We start from the raw sequence: 20,415 nt of genomic DNA on the forward strand, positions 1-20,415 counted from the left end.
AGTTAAACAGATTTGTAAATTACTTCTATTAACAAATCTTTACCCTTCCTGTACTTATTAGCAGCTATATGCAACAGAGAAAATTCAATTATTTTTGAATTTCTTTTTTGTCTTGTCCACAGTGCTCTCTGCTGACACCTGATGCCCGTATCAAGAACTGTCCAGAGCAGGAGAAAATCCCCATTGCAAACCTATGCTGCTCTGGACAGTTCCTGACACGGACAGGGGTGTCAGCAAAGAGCACTGTGGTCAGGCTGGAAAGAAATTCAAAAAGAATACAATTTCCTCTGTAGCATACAGCTGCTAATAAGTACTAGAAGGGTAAATATTTTTTAATTGAAGCCATTTACAAATCTGTTTAACTTTTTGGCACCAGTTCATTTAAAAAAAAATAAGAAGTTTTCCACCGGAGTACCCCTTTAAGGGAAGAATGAGGTGTATTCAGAATGAAGCCTCAAGCTGAACAATGCCACAGGCAGAGGAGCAGACAAGGGGGTTGCAGCACCTGCTGTATTCATTTCCCGATTGTGTGAAAGCCTGCAGTGAAATGAAATGAGCTCTGGGCAGGGAACTTGCAGGAGTACTGTGAGAGGGGAGTAGGCAGGGTGGGAGAGCAATGACGAAGAGCTAACAGACAGCAATGCATTCTGGGAAATGTAGTACTGAGCAACTGCTTGGCCACAAAGTGCAGGACTAAGACCCTCCAAAACAAATGGATTTTTGGTAGTTTCACAACTGGAGCAGACGGGTAAGCAATGATATATTCTGCTTCATTTTCATTATTTGTTTCTTTATGTCGGAGTACCCCTTTAAGTGCTTGTGCTGATCTCTTTACTGAATCTGATGACAATTTGCTTCCAATATAAGTGAAGCGATGTTCAACAATCCTGTTCACATCCACTGAACATTTTCTGGGCAGATTTCAATCCACATGTCCCTTATTTGCAGCAAAAGCACAAGATGACAATGGGACTAATCCTCAGGTCTGCTGGACTGCACAGTGTGAACTTGCGGCTGAAATACCAGAGTCAGCTGTGGATTTCTTCCACGGAAATACATGTCAGATCGTTATCCGAGGCGTGAACATAGTAGGCATGCAACAAATTCCACTTTCTATAACCTCTAGATCAGTGTTTTGCAATTTGTGGCCCTTCGGCTGTTGGAAAACTACAACTCTTTGCATGCCCCGACAGCCGTAGGCTAGGAGTTGCAGTTTTGCAAGAGCCGGAGAGTCACAGGTTGCAGAAGGAGACACTAAAAGATTAGCAAAACTACAACTCCCAGCATGCCCGGACAGCCAAAGGCTGTCCGGGCATGCTGGGAGTTGTAGTTTTGCAACAGCTGGAGGCACTCTGGTTGGGAAACACTGCCCTAGAGACATGTTAAAAGTTTTGATCTGTCGGGGTCTGAGAGTTCACACCCTTAGGCCGCGTTCACACGGCAGAAATTCCGCACGGAACTCCGTATGATTTTTCCGCACGGAATTCCACATAAATTTATTGCCCATTCACTTTAATGGGATTCCGCAAGATGATTCACACAGCAGAATTTCTTCTCCGGAATGTTGGATGTGGAAATCCAGCATTCTGCGCTCCGGAAAATATAAGCCTGGTCATATATTTTTCCAGACTTTGGCTGCGGAATCCTATTTAAAGGGGTACTCCAGAGGAAAACTTTTTTTTTTTTAATCAACTGGTGCCAGAAAGTTAAACAGATTTGTAAATTACTTCTATTAAAAAATCTTTATCCTTCCAGTACTTATTAGCTCTTGAATACTACAGAGGAAATTCTTTTCTTTTTGGAACACAGAGCTCTCTGCTGACATCACGACCACAGTGCTCTCAGCTCTCTGTCCACTTTATCAGCATATGTTTGCTATGGGGATTTTCTCCTACTCTGGACAGTTCTTAAAATAGACAGAGATGTCAGCAGAGGTCACTGTGTTCATGATGTCAGCAGAGAGCTCTGTGTTCATGATGTCAGCAGAGAGCTCTAATTCAAAAAGAAAATAATTTTCTCTGTAGTATTCAGCAGCTAATAAGTACTAGGAGGATTAAGATTTTTTTTTATAGAAGTAATTTACAAATCTGTTTAACTTTCTGGCAACAGTTGATTTAAAAATAAATAAATAAAAGTTTTCCACTGGAGTACCCCTTTAAATGGGATTCAGCGATCCCAGTTGTATTATTCAACTAGGCCCTACACAATATACAATTTTTTAGTTTTTAAATGCATATGCACAATATACTCTACGCATAATATATTTTATTAAGCCACTAAAGAAGGAGAGAGCACACCATATAGCTTAAGCATGCAAATATACGATACCACCGGTAAACACTGGCAGTCTCCGGACCCGATATATAACATATGCAGCACCTGCGGGGTGTGCACTCACCGCGGGTAAACAGATGCAGGCCCGAGGTCCGGGATCACCACGGCATAGACAAGGACGGTAAGGGGCGCTCAGAGGCTACGCTGGCAGTTTCGGAAGTAGGAACGTCCTTCTTCAGGCCTCCTTCCGGCCTTCTGACGTTCCTAGGTCCGAAACTGCAGACGTAGCCTCTGAGCGCCCCTTACCGTCCTTGTCTATGCCGTGGTGATCCCGGACCTCGGGCCTGCAGCTGTTTACCCGGGGTGAGTGCACGCTACTCTTTTCCATTGTATAATATATTTTATGCTTATCTTTCCTCATACATTTACAGTCATATTCCGACAACCAAACATATGTCTGTTCTGCGATCCCACTTTGTTTCATACATCCATATATCTTCCATTCACACATCACCACTAGTTCATGTACTATCACTCACATAATCCTAATATTCAATTATTATTCTTTCACACATTCATGTCACCACACCGCAAGATTCACTAAAACCACATTATTTATACTTATGTGTACCGTATTTTTCGCCCTATAGGACGCACCGGCGTATAAGACGCACCCAATTTATAGGTGCAAAATCTAAAAAAATAAAGATTTTGAACCCAATAGTGGTCTTCAACCTGCGGACCTCCAGATGTTGCAAAACTACAACTCCCAGCATGCCCGGACAGCCAACGGCTGTCCGGGCATGCTGGGAGTTGTAGTTTTGCAACATCTGGAGGTCCGCAGGTTGAAGACCACTGCATAGGAGGTAATACTCACGTGTCCCCGCCGCTCCGGACCCGTCACCGCTGCCCTGGATGTCGCTCCATCGCTGTCGCCGTCGCTCTGGAACGTCTCTGCTGCCGGCCGGGTATCCTCGCTCTCCGTTGCCGCCATCACGTTTTTAGGCACGCCGACGCACGTACGCGACGACGTGATGACGAGGAAGGATAGCGCCGGCCATACAGGGGATCCCTGAACGGAAAAGACACCGAGGAGGCAGGTAAGGTCCCTCCCGGTGTCCTGTAAGCATTAACCCGGCTATTCAGTCGGGCTGTTCGGGACCGCCGCGGTGAAATCGCGGCGGTCCCGAACAGCCCGACTGAACAGCCGGGTTAGTGTCACTTTCCCTTCAGACGCGGCGGTCAGCTTTGATCGCCGCATCTGAAGGGTTAATACAGGGCATCACGCGATCGGTGATGTCCTGTATTAGCCGCGGGTCCCGGCCATTGATGGCCGCAGGGACCGCCGCGATAGGGGTGTATTCGCCGTATAAGACGCACCGACTTTTTCCCCCCCCAGTTTTGGGGAAGAAAAAGTGCGTCTTATACGGCGAAAAATACGGTATATATACATTTTTATCCTTTTTAGCACTGTAAGTAATCAGCATTACACATATTATAATTATACTCTTCTACTACTAAACGCCATTCTTTTATTTTTTACCATCACTATTCTATACTCTTACTATTTTATTACTGTACATCAGCAGTATTACCCTTGTTCTGATAAATTACACCTTTATATTGTATATTTATTACACAAAATCTGACTATTTGGTTACTCAATAATAGAGGTAGACAACAGTGACACCTTTTCCATGTTTTCCACATCATCCCATTTTTTTCTGTGTTATCTAACTGAATCTTAAACCCTCCCACTAAAGGAGGAGCTATGTATATATATATATATATATATATATATATATATATATATATGCCTCACAGTACACACCTTGGAACACATCTTAAAGCTGCTGAAGAAAAGTCCTATGGAGGACTTGAAACGCGTCCAGCTCCGCTACTAACACCACATATATCCAGCCTCTATATTGGAATACAGCTATTGCGCTTATACGGCATACGTTTAGCCCCAGGTACTTATGCGCATTGCCGCGGCCACGAGGACGCCACATACCCTCTGACCGCATCGGGGATTACCTGTACAGCCTCAAAAAAACTGGATCTTTAATTATTGCCGTAACTTCTGAGACGGCTGAGTCTCTATCAGCATGTGCCACACATAAGGGTATGTTCGCACTACGGAGTTCCCCTCGGCGGAATTCCGCAGTGTGAACTTAACATTAGTGTGAATGGGAGACCCGTTCACACTGCAGAATTTCAGCGGCGGACAATTCCACCGCTGAAATTGTTCCGCGCAAAGAAAGAACATGTTCATTCTTTGCGCGGAAGTCCGCGAGCACTGCATAGCTGTCAATGGTGACGGCGCAGTGCCGCGCGGTCCTTCCGCTGCCGCCAGCTGCCAGTCTGAATCTCCGCTCGCTGAATTCAGCGAGCGGAGATTCCGTTCAGACTCTGTAGTGTGAACATACCCTAATAGGACCGTGAATTTGAAAATTTTCTATGCGATTTGGAAAAATTAATTGAAGCGCTGCAGTCCCCATCATTGAGGCCCACTATTACCGCTATCCATATGAGACGGCCGAGTCTCTAAGCGGCGATCTATCCTTCAGCTCTTCAGTACTGGAAGTATACTTAAAGGGGTACTCCGATGTATTTATTTTTTTTTTTCCAACTGGTGCCAGAAAGTTTAACAGATTTGTAAATTACTTCTATTTAAAAAAAATCTTAATCCTTCCAGTACTTATCAGCTGCTGTATACTACAGAGGAAATTATTTTCTTTTCTGTCTGTCCACAGTGCTCTCTGCTGACACCTCTGTCTGTACCAGGAACTGTCCAGAGCAGGAGAAAATCCCCATAGCCAACCTATGCTGCTATCGACAGAAGAGGTCAGCAGAGAGCACTGTGGTGAGAGCACTCTGTAGTATTCAGCAGCTAATAGGTACTGGAAGGATTAAGATTTTTTAATAGAAGTAATTTACAAATCTGTTTAACTTTTTGGCACCAGTTGATTTAAAAAAATAAAAATATGTTTTTTTTACCGGAGTACCCCTTTAACATTGCTACTGTTTGCTCATGAACACTGCTAGTATACCAGACATTGCTACATTGTTACCATGCAATAATTGTTACATTGTTGCCAACGGATACCACTCATTCTACAAACAGCGCATTGAACACTACAAATCTGCACTTTACATATTCGTTTCTATTCAAAAGACACGTGCACCACTATATTATTCTTACAGGCTGGAATATCCACAGACGTGTGACTTTTATATTGATTGTATTTTATTACATATTTTTATATAATAATGTATTCTAATTAATTAAATTGGATTTTGTGTCCCCGCTGACCCACAAGGGCCCTGTGCGTCACGGAGCACATAACATATTTGATACAATTAATTAATGAATGTCTATTCAGTATTCAAGATCCTGAGCCTCAATTTTCCTTTTAATCACTTTACTTTCCGACACAGTGGGTATAGGTGCCATTTGAGTTGCTCGGATCAAGGTAACTAGCAGATAGGAGCCTCTCCTATTTCCTATATATTGATAATTTACAAATCTGTTAACTTTCCGGCACCAGTTGATTTAAAAAAAAAAAAAGAAAAGTTTTTCACCGGAGTACCCCTTTGAGTCAATGGGGCTTGAATTTCTGTGCAAAATACGAATTGGTCCGGAAACCATGCGAAACATACGGGATGGGATGCATGTGGAATTTAAAAACTTAGCTTTAAAAAAAGGCTCCCTGTTTAACTGTGCTCCGGAATCATGCAGGAAGCATCCGGAAATTCTGCACGAATTCCGCATCAATTCTGAAAATGCCGGAAAAATTAGGAATTCTGCCAAAATAAATGCAAAATTGATGTGGACATGCAAAAATTCTGCCGTGTGAACGCGGTTTTACCAATTGCTGGGGCGAGAAAAGCACAGGCTGAGTGCCGCTCTCCCCGCTCTCTTTGTTGGTGACTAAGACAATTTCATAGACTTACATTGTTAGTGTGTCTCAGTCACATGTTACTAAGCTGGTAGAGAATGTTCTAGGCGCAGACTTTTCTCGGTTCATTTAAGCGATCGGTCAGGGTCTGTACACTTAGACCCCGACCAATCAAAACTTTTGACGTGTCTCGATAACATGTCAATTTTTTTTTTTTTTTTTAAAGTGTAATTGTCCATTTAAAGGGGTACTCCCATGGAAAACTTTTTTTTTTTTTTTTAAATCAACTGGTGCCAGAAAGTTAAACAGATTTGTAAATCACTTCTATTAAAAAATCTTAATCCTTCCAGTACTTTTTTGGGGCTGTATACTAAAGAGAAATCCAAAAAAGAAATTCATTTCCTCTGATGTCATGACCACAGTGCTCTCTGCTGACCTCTGCTGTCCATTTTAGGAACTGTCCAGAGAAGCATATGTTTGCTATGGGGATTTTCTCCAGTTCCTAAAATGGACAGCAGAGATCAGCAGAGAGCACTGTGGTCAGGACATCACAGGAAATGCATTTCTTTTTGGATTTCTCTTTAGCATACAGCCCCTAAAAAGTACTGGAAGGATAAAGATTTTTTAATAGAAGTGATTTACAAATCTGTTTAACTTTCAGGCACCAGTTGATTTAAAAGGGAGTACCCCTTTAAGGTGTAGTGGCATGACTGTCGTGCAGTGATAATAATGAATAAAACAAAAATGAATGTAGGAATCTAAGAAGGAACAGATGCATGATTGCGTGAATTAAAGAATGACAGAATAAATAAATGTATAAATCCCAGAAGGAATGGAGGGATGACTGTGTGAACTGAACATAGAATGTATGCATGAATGATTGGAAGAATTTATGTATGAATCTAGGAGGGAATGGAGGAACAATTGTATGAATGGAAGAATGAATGTTTGAATCTAAAAGGGAATGGAAGAAAGAATGTATTTAAGAAGGAACGGATAAACAGATAGTATGAATGAATTAATGACTGGAAGAATGAATAGTTACATAGTTCATAAGGTTGAAAACAGGCCAGAGTCCATCAAGTTCAACCTATATCCCTAATGAGTCCCTACTGAGTTGATCCAGAGGAAGGCAAAAAACCCTCATACTAGAGGTAAAAATTCCTTCCCGACTATAAATATAACATCAGAATAAATCCCTGGATCAATGTTCTGTCCCTATAAATCTAATATACATAACCAGCCAGTTGTTACTCTCCAAAAATGCATCCAGACCCCTTTTGAATTCTTTTACAGAGTTCCCCATGACCACCTCCTCAGGCAGAGAATTCCACAGTGGCTCACTGCTCTTACAATAAAGAACCCCTGTCTGTGCTGGTGTAGAAACCTTCTTTCGTCAAGACGAATCAAAGAAGGAATGGATAAACAGGTTGAATGAATGAATGAATGGAGGAATGAATTAATATATGAATCTAAGATAGAATAGATGGACAATTGTATCAATGGAAAAATGAATGAATGTATGAAACTAAGAAGGAATGGATATATGGATTGCATGAATGAATGATTGGAAGATTGAAAAAAAAAATGTATGAATCTAAGAAGGAATGGATGGACGATAGTATAAAGGAAAGAATGAATGAATCTAAAAAAGAGCGGTTGGATGATTGCATGAATGAAAGAATGGATGTATGAATCTAAGAAGGAACGGATATATATGAATTATTGTATGAATTGATTAATACAGTGGTCCCTCAAGTTACAATATTAATTGGTTCCAGGACGACCATTGTATGTTGAGACCATTGTATGTTGAGACCATAACTCTATGGAAACCTGGTGATTGGTTCTAAAGGCAACAAAATGTCATCCAAAAATAGGAAAAAGTGAGGATTAAAGAAAAATAAGTAGATAACTAATATAGATAAAGAAAATCCTTATATATAAAAGTAATAAAGAGCTACTGGAAGCTGTAAATCACTGTATTTCAGTGTTTCCCAAGCAGGGAGCCTCCAGCTGTTGCAAAACTACAACTCCCAGCATGCCCGGACAGCCTTCGGCTGTCCGGGCATGCTGGGAGTTGTAGTTTTGCAACAGCTGGGGGCACCCTGCTTGGAAAACACTGGTCTATGTAGAGGACAGGAGCTTCTTTGGGGTCTAGTACAATACACGCAATGTCCTAAAAAAGTAACATGGAGCCGCCCTTACCTGGTGTCCAAAGGAGCAGCAAACCCTGGTACAGGTAAAGAGTACAGAACATGTAATACCTCCCTGTACTGTAGGGGGCGCTACCAGACACCAGTCAGTGCATGCACTTCAGTAATTCAGATAAAGAGTACAGAACATGTAATACCTCCCTGTACTGTAGGGGGCACTACCAGACACCAGTCAGTGCATGCACTTCAGTAATACAGGTAAAGAGTACAGAACATGTAATACCTCCCTGTACTGTAGGGGGTGCTACCAGACACCAGTCAGTGCATGCACTTCAGTAATACAGGTAAAGAGTACAGAACATGTAATACCTCCCTGTACTATAGGGGGCGCTACCAGACACCAGTCAGCGCATGCACTTCAGTAATACAGGGGGTTTTACCAGTAAATTGCCCATTCTGATTGGTCAGATCTTCCAGCCATTGACACGTTTCACAGATCTGGACTGTCTGTACATTGTATGTAGAGTCTGGTTTCAACTTACAATGGTCCAGAAAAGACCATTGTATGTTGAAACTATTGTAAGTTGAGGCCATTGTAAGTTGAGTGATCACTGTACATTTAACTAAGAAGGAATGCATGGATGATAGTATGAAAAAAGAATGAACAGCTAAATGATAGTATGAATGAATAAATGGAAGAATTACTCATGAAATTAATAGAAGAATAAATGAATGTAGGAATCTAAGACAGAATGGATAAATAGACTGTATGAATGAACGAATGAATGGAAGATTGAAAAAAATGTATGAATCTAAGAAGGAATGGACGGACGATAGTATAAAGAGAAGAAAGAATCTTTAAAAAAACAAAAACGGTTGGATGATTGCATGAATGAATGAATGAATGAATGAATCTAAGAAGGAATGGATAAACATTTGAATGCATTATTGTATGAATGAAAAAATGAATGTATGAATTAATTGACTAATACTATAAAAAGAAGAATATATGAATGCATCTAAGTAGGAATGGATGGATGATTGTATGAATAAAAGAATTAATGGATAAATGATTGTATGAATGAATAAATGGAAGAATGACTTATTGTATGAATTAAAGAATGAAGGAATGTATGAATCTAAGAAGAAATGGATAGGGGATAAGATGTCTGATCGTGGGGGTCCTGCTGCTGGGACCCCTGCGATCTCTGCTGTACCAGTGGTTGTAATGTCACACCATGCCCCCTCCATGCATGCTTATGGTAGGGGGTGTGACGGATGGCACGCCCCCTTCCACAGACATGCATGGAGGGGGCGTGGGATAAGATGTCTGGCAGCGGAGTACCCCTTTAAGGAATACATTTATGAAAGAATGTAAAAAATGACTGAAGGAATAAATTGATGCATGTATTAAAGAATGAGCCTTATCATGAATAAAAGGCAGAAATGTTGCAACGGCTAATTCAGCACTGCTACATCTCTAAAGTCATCACTTGCCGTGTACACAACGATTTAACCTCTCCTGCCCTCATTTCATAAGGTAAACTTGTTATCCTGTAAATCTGGTGAGATTCCCAGAAGGTAAATGAGGCATGGAATGAATGAAACCATCCGTACTGTAACATCCACCGGAGCAGCACATGGAGACTGTAGCCAGAATATGAGTAAATATTCGGAAACACTCCGGTCCGTTCACACATCCTCATTTTATGCAGCAGATTAGATGCAGCAGATTTTTCTACCGCAAAAAGTCAATGGGAAACAAATCCTGCAACAAAAATATGGACGTGTGAACTGACCCTGAGGATGTGTTCACACACACAGGATCCACTGCGGACTTTACAAGGCAATTCTTATATAATTTTGATTGCAGTGTAAAAACCCACAACTTAAAATCCGCAGCGGATCCGATGTGTGTGAATACATTCTGAGGCTACATTCACATGTACTGTGTTTGCTGAGGATTTGATGCTGTTGATTTGTTATGCTTGTAAATAGCTTTATTTCTAATGCATCACAGTGCACATTGGAGGCAAGGAGCCGGCAGGCCAAGCTCCCCTGCCTCATCTATATTCTGCCCGCGGCCCGTCTGGATTATTATAATTTATCGGTCTCACATCACTAGGACGTGAGAGCTGGCAGGGGGAGGTGAGCAAGTCTCCAAAAGGGCATGCTGCTGTCCAGGTATGCTGAGAATTGAAGTTTTCCAACAGCTGGAGGCACTCTCTTATACACATATTTAGTAATACCAACGTGTTCCAAGGATAAATTCAGATGCAGCGCCAATTCCAGTGTATCCCATTCTTTCTTCACCTGCAGATATTAATCTCGGCATAACCCCTATCATTTTAGGAGCCTGATAGCAATGCGTGTTGGTTAAAATGACGGAACCCAAAGAAAAAGCAGGATGACCACCTTTACGTAAGCCATATTGGCTGTCACCCAGCTTTCCCAGAAACAGATATAACAGAGAAGCAGAATAGAAGGATGTGACCTACCTGGTTACTTGTATCATTAATGGCCTCCAGGAGTTTCTCCACTGCAGCCTGGAGTCGAATGCTGACGTTAAGTATTGGAGCTTCATCCTCAGGACTTAGATCTGTCCCGGATAATCCTTCTTCTGTAAGCTGCAGGGGAACATCCAGCTCCTCCACCACTGCTGCAGACCAAATACTGGCACCTTCTTCTCCAGCACCAATCTCATCAGGACCGGCTGCAGAAGAAAGAAAAATTGTCATTATTACAGTGGTCCCTCAAGTTACAATATTAATTGGTTCCAGGATGACCATTGCATGTAGAAACCATTGTATGTTGAGACCAGAACTCTATGGAAACCTGGTAATTGGTTCTGGAGCAACCAAAATGTCATCGAAAAATAGGAAAAAGTGAGGATTAAAGAAAAATAAGTAGATAACTAATATAGATAAAGCAAATCCTTACATATAAAAGTAATAAAGATCTGCTGGGAGCTGTAATCACTGTCTATGTAGAGGACAGGAGCTTCTTCAGGGTCCTGTACAGTACACAGTGTCCTAAAAATGTAACATGGAGCCTCCCCCACCTGGAGCAGGTAACCCTGGCACAGGTATATAGTACAGAACATGTAATACCTCCCTGTACTGTAGGGGGCGCTACCAGACACCAGTCAGTGCATGTACTTCAGTAATACTGGTGTTTTACTATTGAATGCCCACTCTGATTGGTCAGTTCTTCCAGCCAATGAAATGTTTCACAGATCTGGACTGTCTGTACATTGTATGATGAGTCTGGTTTCAAGTTACAATGGTCTAGAAAAGACCAAGTTGAGGGATCACTGTATTATCATTCTGAGCTTTCCAAAGGTTTAGACAGCTGCAAAGAGAATCTCTCCCATTAGATGATCCACCACATTAATGCTTTAGACCAGTGTTTTCCAACCAATGTGCCTCCAGCTGTTGTAAAACTACAACTCCCAGCATTCCCAGGCACGCTAGAAGTTGTAGTTTTGCAACAGCTGGAGGCACACTGGTTAGGAAACACTGCTACCGACAGACAAACTACCAATGAGGGCGTGTAATGATTCATTTCCCCAGTGGTGGCGCTGTATAGCAAGACAACACCTACTGTTGGGTTGCCTTAGGGTGCAGATTCACTTTCCATATTTCACATGCAGACGAAACGCTACATGTATATGACAAAAATAGAGAAACAGAAACATAGCCGCATAGATCAAAATACAAATTGTGGACGTGCGGCTATGTTTCTGTTTCTCTATTTTTGTTCTACCTGTATAGGATTGCATATGGCAGCACAATCTTGCCAGTAAAACTGCGGTGTCACCAGCAAAATCATGCCATTGACACTACAAAAGATTAAAAAGCTGTTACTTTTACATCTCTTTTATATTTAAATCTTTTGGAATAGAAAATGTAAAGAAAAAAAAATCTGAAGATGAATAGAAGTTTATTTGTGATGAATCACATGACGTTCTATACATCTGTTGTCAGGATTTTTTTTTATAAGACATTTTTTGTTAACCATAACACTTTCAGACAAAATTAAGAGAAAGTAAAAAAAAAAAAAAAAAAAAATGAGAAAAAAAAAGAAGAAAAAATAGAAAAGAAGAAAGAAAGAAAATGAAAGAAAGAACAATCAAAAGTGAAAAAACAAGGAAGTAAGGAAAGAGTGAAAAAAATTAAAGGGGTATTCCAGGAAAAAACTTTTTTTTTATATATATATATATATATATATATATATATATATATATATATATATTCTATATCAACTGGCTCCAAAAAGTTAAACAGATTTGTAAATTACTTCTATTAAAAAATATTAATCCTTTCAGTACTTATGAGCTTCTGAAGTTAAGGTTGTTCTTTTCTGTCTAAATCCTCTCTGATGACACCTGTCTCGGGAAACACCCAGTTTAGAAGAAAATCCCCATAGCAAACCTCTTCTAAACTGGGCGGTTCCCGAGACACATGTCATCAGAGAGAACTTAGACAGAAAAGAGCAACCTTAACTTCAGAAGCTCATAAGTACTGAAAGGATTAAGATTTTTTAATAGAAGTAATTTACAAATCTGTTTAACTTTCTGGAGCCAGTTGATATATAAAAAATTTTTTTTTTTTCTGGAATACCCCTTTAAGAAAGAAGAAAAGAAAAAGGAGGAAAAGAACAAAAAAGAGAAAAAAGAAACAAAAAGGAAAAAAGAAAAAAAAATTAGAAAAAAGAAAGACAGAAGGAAGAAAAAAATTTAAAAAGAAATGAAAAAAGAAAAAGATGAAATATAGATAAATTAGAAAAGATACAAAGGAAAAAGGAAAGAAGGAAGGAAAGAAAGAAAGAAAGAGAAAGAAAAAAAAGAAAAAAAGAGAAAGAAAGAAAAAGAATTTAAGAAAGAAAAAAAGAAAAGAATGAAAAGGGAAAAAAATGAAAGAATTAAAAAAAGAAGAAAAGAAAAAAAGACTGAATAAGATAAAAAAAAAGGAAAAAAGAGAAAAATATTGAAAAAAGAAAGAAGGAAGAAAGGAAGGAAGGAAAGAAAGACAAAACAAAGAAGAAAAAAAAAAGAAAGAAAAGAAAAAGTGTGAAGAAAAAGAAAAGAATGAAAAGGGGAGAAAAAAAGGAAATCTGAAGTGTAGAGAGATTACTGTACATCCACAAACCATATATATGTTATTGCAGCGCCACATAGTGTCCACTGTAATAATTACATCTGTGGAAATCAAGCAAGACCATCATCTTACACTAAGCTAGAATAAGGTGCGCCAAATAGATTAAGAGGCGAATCTTTGGCTGTCTGTGTGGCTTCGTATTGAAATGTAAACCAATTAGGAGCTGGCATAGGTTCCAGGAGTAAATCTATCAGGCTGCTGAAAGCCATGGTGCCAAACCTTATTTTAGGCAAAAATTAACAAATAAATAAATAATAAAAATTGCAATCTCTCTTTCTTTCTGAGCCTCTTTCAACCTTATTTCTGCCTGAAAATTGGGCTGAGCTTGGCAAGCGGGGAGCCCAATTTTCAGGCAGAAATAAGGGTGAGAGAGGCTCAGAAAGAAAGAGAGATTGCAATTTTTATTATTTATTTATTAACTTTTGCCTAAAATAAGGTTTGAGTAAAAATTTGTGACTTTGGTACATTACAAAACCACTGTACATGGCTTAAAAGATTCCCCGTGTGTCTTGAATTAACATGAATAAGAATATGCAATAAAAGTTGTTAAAAATCCCCCTTTTATACACTCTTATACCCCTATTGCATGGCCTTATATAGCAGTGTTTCAATACCAGTGCACCTCCAGCTGTTGCCAAACTACAACTCCCAGCATGCCCGGAGTTGCTGGGAGTTGTAGTTTAGGAACAGTCAGGGACACACTGGTTGGGAAATACTGTGTTGAAGGATAATCACTTGTTAAAAAAAAAAAAAAAAAAAAAAACATAATAAAAAAGAAAAAAAATTATTAAAAAATCCCTAAAACTACATTTCCTCTGAATAAATGACTCTCATGGGGGACAAACTTATTATAAAAAGAATTTCAGCGCAACTTTATTTTTCAAATTTTTAAGCACTTTTTTTGAATGTTTTCCCCAATATCACAGAAAAAAAAATTACAAACATTAAAAATGACCTAAAAATAAAGTCCAATGTATCACAGTAAAAAAGCAGCAACATTTAGTTAAGTGAACTAAAAATACTTTAATTTTTTTTTCAGTATAAAGTACTTTCTAGTTGACTTATTTATTTTTGCTGCTTTTTTATACTGTGATACATAGTGCTTTATTTTAGGTCATTTTTAATACGTGACCTTTAAAAAAATTAATAAAAAAAGGTCATAAAAATAAATAAATAAATAAGATAAAATAAAATGTGACCAGTCATGAATGGGGAAAACCGTCCCAGTTTTGAAGCGGTTCATGGGGATTTAGGAGAAACATTGTTATCTGGGGCTGCAATCCATGTAGACTCTTTAAAGGGGTACTCCACTGGAAAACATTTTTATTTAAATCAACTGGTGCCAGAAAGTTAAACAGATTTGTAAATTACTTCTATTAAAAAAAATCTTAATCCTTCCAGTACTTATCAGCCGCCGTATGATCCACAGGAAGTTCTTTTCTTTTTGAATTTCCTTTCTGCCTGACCGCAGTGCTCTCTGCTGACACCTCTGTCCATTTTAGGAACTGTCCAGAGTAGGAGCAAATCCCCATAGCAAACCTCTCATGCTCTGGACAGTTCCTGACATAGGCAGAGGTGTCAGCAGAGAGCACTGGGGTCAGACAGAAAGAAAAAGAAAAGAACTTCCTGTGGATCATACAGCAGCTGATAAGTACTGGAAGGGTTAAGATTTTTATATAGAAATAATTTACAAATCTGTTTAACTTTCTGGCACCAGTTGATTTAAAAAAAAATAATAATAATGTTTTTCAGTGGAGTACGAACAAGTTCCATTTTCCAAGAATTATTGTTTCATTCGTCTTTATGAGCAAAGAAAAGACGTTAACGTTCTTCCTCCGCTCCTCTCCATGTTATAGGTATTGATTATCAACAGCTGGAGGCTCGAGGAGTGAGAAGATTCCTGCACAGAGATGAATCTGCTGCCCCCTGGACGCACATTACTGATTCCAACCATTTATTTCTGCTCAGTGAGTGACCTGCGAAAATCATCAATCCCCCCCCCCCCCCCGAGCCTAAAAACAAAATATCTAGACATGCCTGTGCTTGCCGAGAGGATAAAACACGCCGCGGCCTGTCTAAGCTGTAATACCGCTCAATGCGTCATTTGTAAGAGATAAAAATATTAGGCAATATTTTGGCAACATTGGCAACACTTTAAAGGGGTACTCCGGTGGAAGACAAATGCTTTCAAATCAACTGGTGCCAGAAAGTTAAACAGATTTGTAAATTACTTCTATTTAAAAAAATTAATCCTTCCAGTACTTATTAGCTGCTGTATACTACAAAGTTAGTTGTGTAGTTCTTTCCAGTCTGACCACAGTGCTCTCTGCTGACACCTCTGTTCATGTCAGGAAATGTCCAGAGCAGGAGAGGTTTGCTATGGGGATTTGTTTCTACTCTGGACAGTTCCTGATACAGACAGAGGTGTCAGCAGAGAGCACTGTGGTCAAACTATAAAGAACTACATAACTTCCTCTGGAGCATACAGCAGCTGATAAGTACTGAAAGGATTAAGATTTTTAAATAGAACTTTCTGGCGTCAGTAGATTTGAACACATTGATTTTTCATCGGAGTACCCCTTTAAAGTCTACTAGAAAGGGAACCTTAAGGGCCTGTTCACACTGCAGACATTCAGTTAGCAGAATTCTGCTTGCAGCAGACTCCCATGGTGTTCAATAGGATTTTGCTGCCCTGTGCACCAGCATACTTTTGGCGGAATTCTGCTGAACTGCACCGTCATCTATAGAGACTGTGCATGTCCGTGTGGTCCTACTACTGATGATTTCGGTGGTACCCACTCCAAACACAATCTCTGGAATAAATCTTCTCTCTCCCAGCTCCTCAAACTAACTACTATCTGCACCTGCCTGCCGGACAGTAAAATCATACTTTACCATGACGTTGGTCCAGAAGCAGGATGTTTTTAAACTCCTGGGCAATCTCCACAGCGCAAAAGTAAGAAGCTCAGCAGATGTAATTGAGGTCCCATAGAGCAGTGTTTCCCAACCAGGGTACCTCCAGCTGTTGCAAAACTTCAATTCCCAGCATGCTGGGAGTTGTAGTTTTGCAACAGCTGTTGGCACCCTGGTTGGAAAACACTGCCATAGAGTTTCAGGGGACTTCAGGTACATCTCTCGATTGCTTCAGTAAGTGCTGCTTCCCTTCATTGTTTGCCAGGCAGAGCGCCCCAGTTTCAGTAGTGGCTTTGTCTGGTATTGCAGCGTACTGCAACTCAGTCAGACTGAAGTGAATTGGATTGTGCTGTGATAACAGGAACAGATCTCCGGGCAGAGATTCCGAAGTGTGAATAAACCCTAAGCTGCAGATTATCTAGCTGCTAGAATAGCTTAGCTACAGGGAAGAGATCAGGAAGGGGAGAGGGCAGTGACAGCACAAGGGTGAGACGTTGTGGCTCCGCAATTATTACAAAACTATTGGGTCATTGTCTTACCAGAGTGCCAGCCGAATTTTATCCTTTAAAGCAGTGTTTCCCAACCAGGGTGGCTCCAGCTGTTGCAAAACTACAACTCCCAGCATGCCTGGACAGCCTTCGGCTGTCCAGGCATGCAGGGAGTTGTAGTTTTGAAACAGCTGGAGGCACCCTGGTTGGGAAACACTGCTTTAAAGGCTTCTTCAGCTTTCTCCAGTGATCAAACTCTCAGCACCTGAAGCCCTCTACCTAAAAGGCCTTAATTGTTTATCAGGTACATCTCCATCCTTTTGGTAGCGCCTGTGCCGGTTATCATAGCACAATCCCATTCATTTCAATAGGACTGATCGGCAGTAAGCTGCAAAAGCAGACAAAGCCACTTCTAAAACTGGAAAGCTCTGTCTGGTAAACAATAAAGGGAGGCAGCACTTACTGGAGCGATCAGGAGATGTACTGGAAGCCCCATACAAGTCTATAGGATTTCCTGTACATCTCCTGGTCGCATTACTTTCGGGCTGAGAAGATTGCCCGGGAGTTTTAAACAACCTGCCGCCAGACCAATGTTATGATGAAGTATGATTTAAAGGGGTACTCCACCCCCTAGACATCTTATCCCCTATCCAAAGGATAGGGGATAAGATGTCTGATCGCGGGAGTCCCGCCACTGGGACCCCCGCAATCTCTCCTGCATCATCCACTTGTCATCAGCTGCATGGAACGAAGATCGCTCCGTGCCTGATGACTCACGATACAGGGGCCGGATTATCATGACGTCACGGCTCCACCGCCTCGAAACGTCACGTCCTACCCCCTCAATGCAAGCCTGTGGGAGGGACATGACGGTGCCCCCCCCCCCCCCCCAACTCCCTTAGACTTGCATTGAGGGGTCCGGGGATGATGTCACCAGGGAGGAGGAGCCGTGATGTCATGATACTCCGGCCCCTGTATCGTGAGTCATCAGGCATGGAGCGATTTTCGCTCCTTGCAGCTGATGACAAGTGGGTGCTGCAGGATTGATTGCGGGGGTCCCCAGTGGCGGGACTCCCACGATCAGACATCTTATCCCCTATCCTTTGGATAGGGGATAAGATGTCCAGGGGTGAAGTATCCCTTTAAATCATATAACTGATAAGAAAAGTTACATTTTACAGCTGCTACTGAGTTTTGGGTGAAACAGTGAATTAATTTCAATTAAAAAGGACATTTCAATAAGCAATCAAGTCATGTAATTTAATTAACTGTGTATCAGTTTCTTGTGTGTGTGTTAAGAACCCTGCTTGCTTCCATTCAATAGGAACCGTTTTGGTTATTTCCACAAGGGAATAGACTATCCTGGTCATGTGATAGACACACAGGTGTCAACAATGCTATACAATTACAGCAAACAGAGATACTACCAGTCATGAGAAAATAATAAAGTACATTAGAAAATTGTAAAACTAAATAATTTTTATTTTCTCAAACTGTAATAGATGTAACATTGGACTTTCATCTGGTAGACTGCTCTACAGTAATGTCTATGGGTCATTTTCCCAGTGCAATTTCCCTGTATATTTGCCAAATTATATACCAAAAATAAGATAACTTTATTGCTAGGCAATATTCTGACGCTGAAAAGTTAGTCACTGATAACTCTGGTGAGGATCTGAGATACCACTACGTCACCAGGATATGGAGAAGATTGCAGCCAAAAAAAATGTTCTATCCAAATGGAAACACTTACCTAATGATTTTACATGTCTGAAATACAGGGCTGCATTCTGTGAAGAACACGCACAGGACAGACCAAATGCCTATCGCTATGTGAGTACAATATATATATATATATATATATATATATATATATATATATATATATTAGATATACAGCAACTCAGTACTCCAAAAATAATGAAAAAAATCTGAGCCTTTATAAAGGTATTGATTTTTTTTTTCACTATTTATGGAGATCTGCGTTGCTGTATAGCTACTTAAGAGGACCGTGATCTGGTTGAATCACTGGCACCAGCATTTTGTTCTGTGGATTCAAGTTGTGCTGCTATACACTCTGTGTTGTGTGTATACAAGTACGGTATATGTTTAGTAGATATGTTTTATAGATATATATATAAAATTGGAATTAGAGCAGCACCTCCAAAAAAGGCATAAAAGTTGGGTGCATGCAGATCAACTTAAAAGATAAGTCGGTGAAGACAGATGTGTCGATAAAAGCTCCAGCTCAAAGATACCTGTCAGTCAGGAATAAGGGCTCTTATCAATGCTGCCAGTACAGAGGGGACAAAAAGGTATTTATTCAGCCACCAATTGTGCAAGTTCTCCCACTTAAAAAGATGAGAGGCTGTAATTGTCATCATAGGTATACCTCAACTATGAGAGACAGAATGAGGAAAAAAAATTCATAAAATCACATTGTCTGATTTTTAACCCCTTAAGGACCAGGCCCATTTTGACCCTAAGGACCAGGCCAATTTTATTTTTGCATTTTCATTTTTTCCTCTTCGTCTTCTAAAAATCATAACTCTTTCATATTTTCATCCACAGACTAGCATGAGGGCTTGTTTTTTGCGTGACCAGTGGTCCTGCGTAATGAAATAACTCATTTTACCATAAAATGTATGGCGCAACCCAAAAAATACTATTTGTGTGGGTAAATTAAAAAGAAAACCGCAATTTTGCAAATTTTGGAAGATTTTGTTTTCATGCCGTACCATTTACGGTAAAAATTACATGTGTTCTTTATTCTGTGGGCCAATACGATAAAAAAATGTTGCGCTTAAAAAAAAAAAACGCAAACTTTTTAACCAAATTAGTATGTTTAAAATCCTTCTATTTTGATGACCTATTACATTTTCATTTTTCTGTATAAGCTGCAGTATGAGGGCTCATTTTTTGTGCCATGATCAGTACTTTTTATTGATATCACATTTGTGTTTATAAAACTTTTATAAATATTTTTATACATTTTTTTAAATAAAATGTGACAAAAAAAGTAGCAATTTTGTGCTTTTTTTTATTTTTAAGTTCACGCCGTTAACCGTACGGGATCAATAACATTATATTTTAATAGATCGGATATTTATGCACACGGCTATACCAAATATGTGTATTAATTATTGATTTTTTTTACACTTTATGGGGGTAAAATGGGAAAAAAGGACATTTAACATTTTTACTGGAGATGGGGATTTTTCTAATTTAAATTTTTTTTTTTACTTTCATTTTTATACTTTTTATGTCCCCATAGGGGACTATCTATAGCAATCATTTTATTGCTAATACTGTTTAGTGCTATGTATAGGACACAGCACTGATCAGTATTATCGGTGATCTCCTGCTCTGGTCTGCTCGATCTCAGACTAGAGCAGTAGACCCCGTGAGACGGCTGGAGCCAGGTGAGGGGACCTCCGGCCGCCATGCCGGATGATCGGATCACCGCGGCAGCGCTGCGGACAATTCGATCATCCATTCAAAGTACCGCACTGCCGCAGATGCA

The 20,415-nt window shown here is 40.0% G+C and overlaps 1 protein-coding gene across 4 annotated transcripts in view; it reads right to left on the reverse strand.

Annotated features, from left to right (window-relative positions):
• Positions 1-20,415, reverse strand: part of AKAP9 (A-kinase anchoring protein 9) — a 330,692-nt gene that overhangs the window by 132,529 nt on the left and 177,748 nt on the right. For all 4 annotated transcript variants that reach the window (XM_056519035.1, XM_056519033.1, XM_056519032.1 and 1 more), the window contains one exon: positions 10,831-11,045. In XM_056519035.1, coding sequence (XP_056375010.1) covers positions 10,831-11,045 — 215 coding nt within the window. The remainder of the gene's footprint in view (positions 1-10,830; positions 11,046-20,415) is intronic.

Source organism: Hyla sarda, chromosome 5 (assembly GCF_029499605.1).
Source record: "Hyla sarda isolate aHylSar1 chromosome 5, aHylSar1.hap1, whole genome shotgun sequence".
In the NCBI taxonomy this organism is placed as follows: domain Eukaryota; kingdom Metazoa; phylum Chordata; class Amphibia; order Anura; family Hylidae; genus Hyla; species Hyla sarda.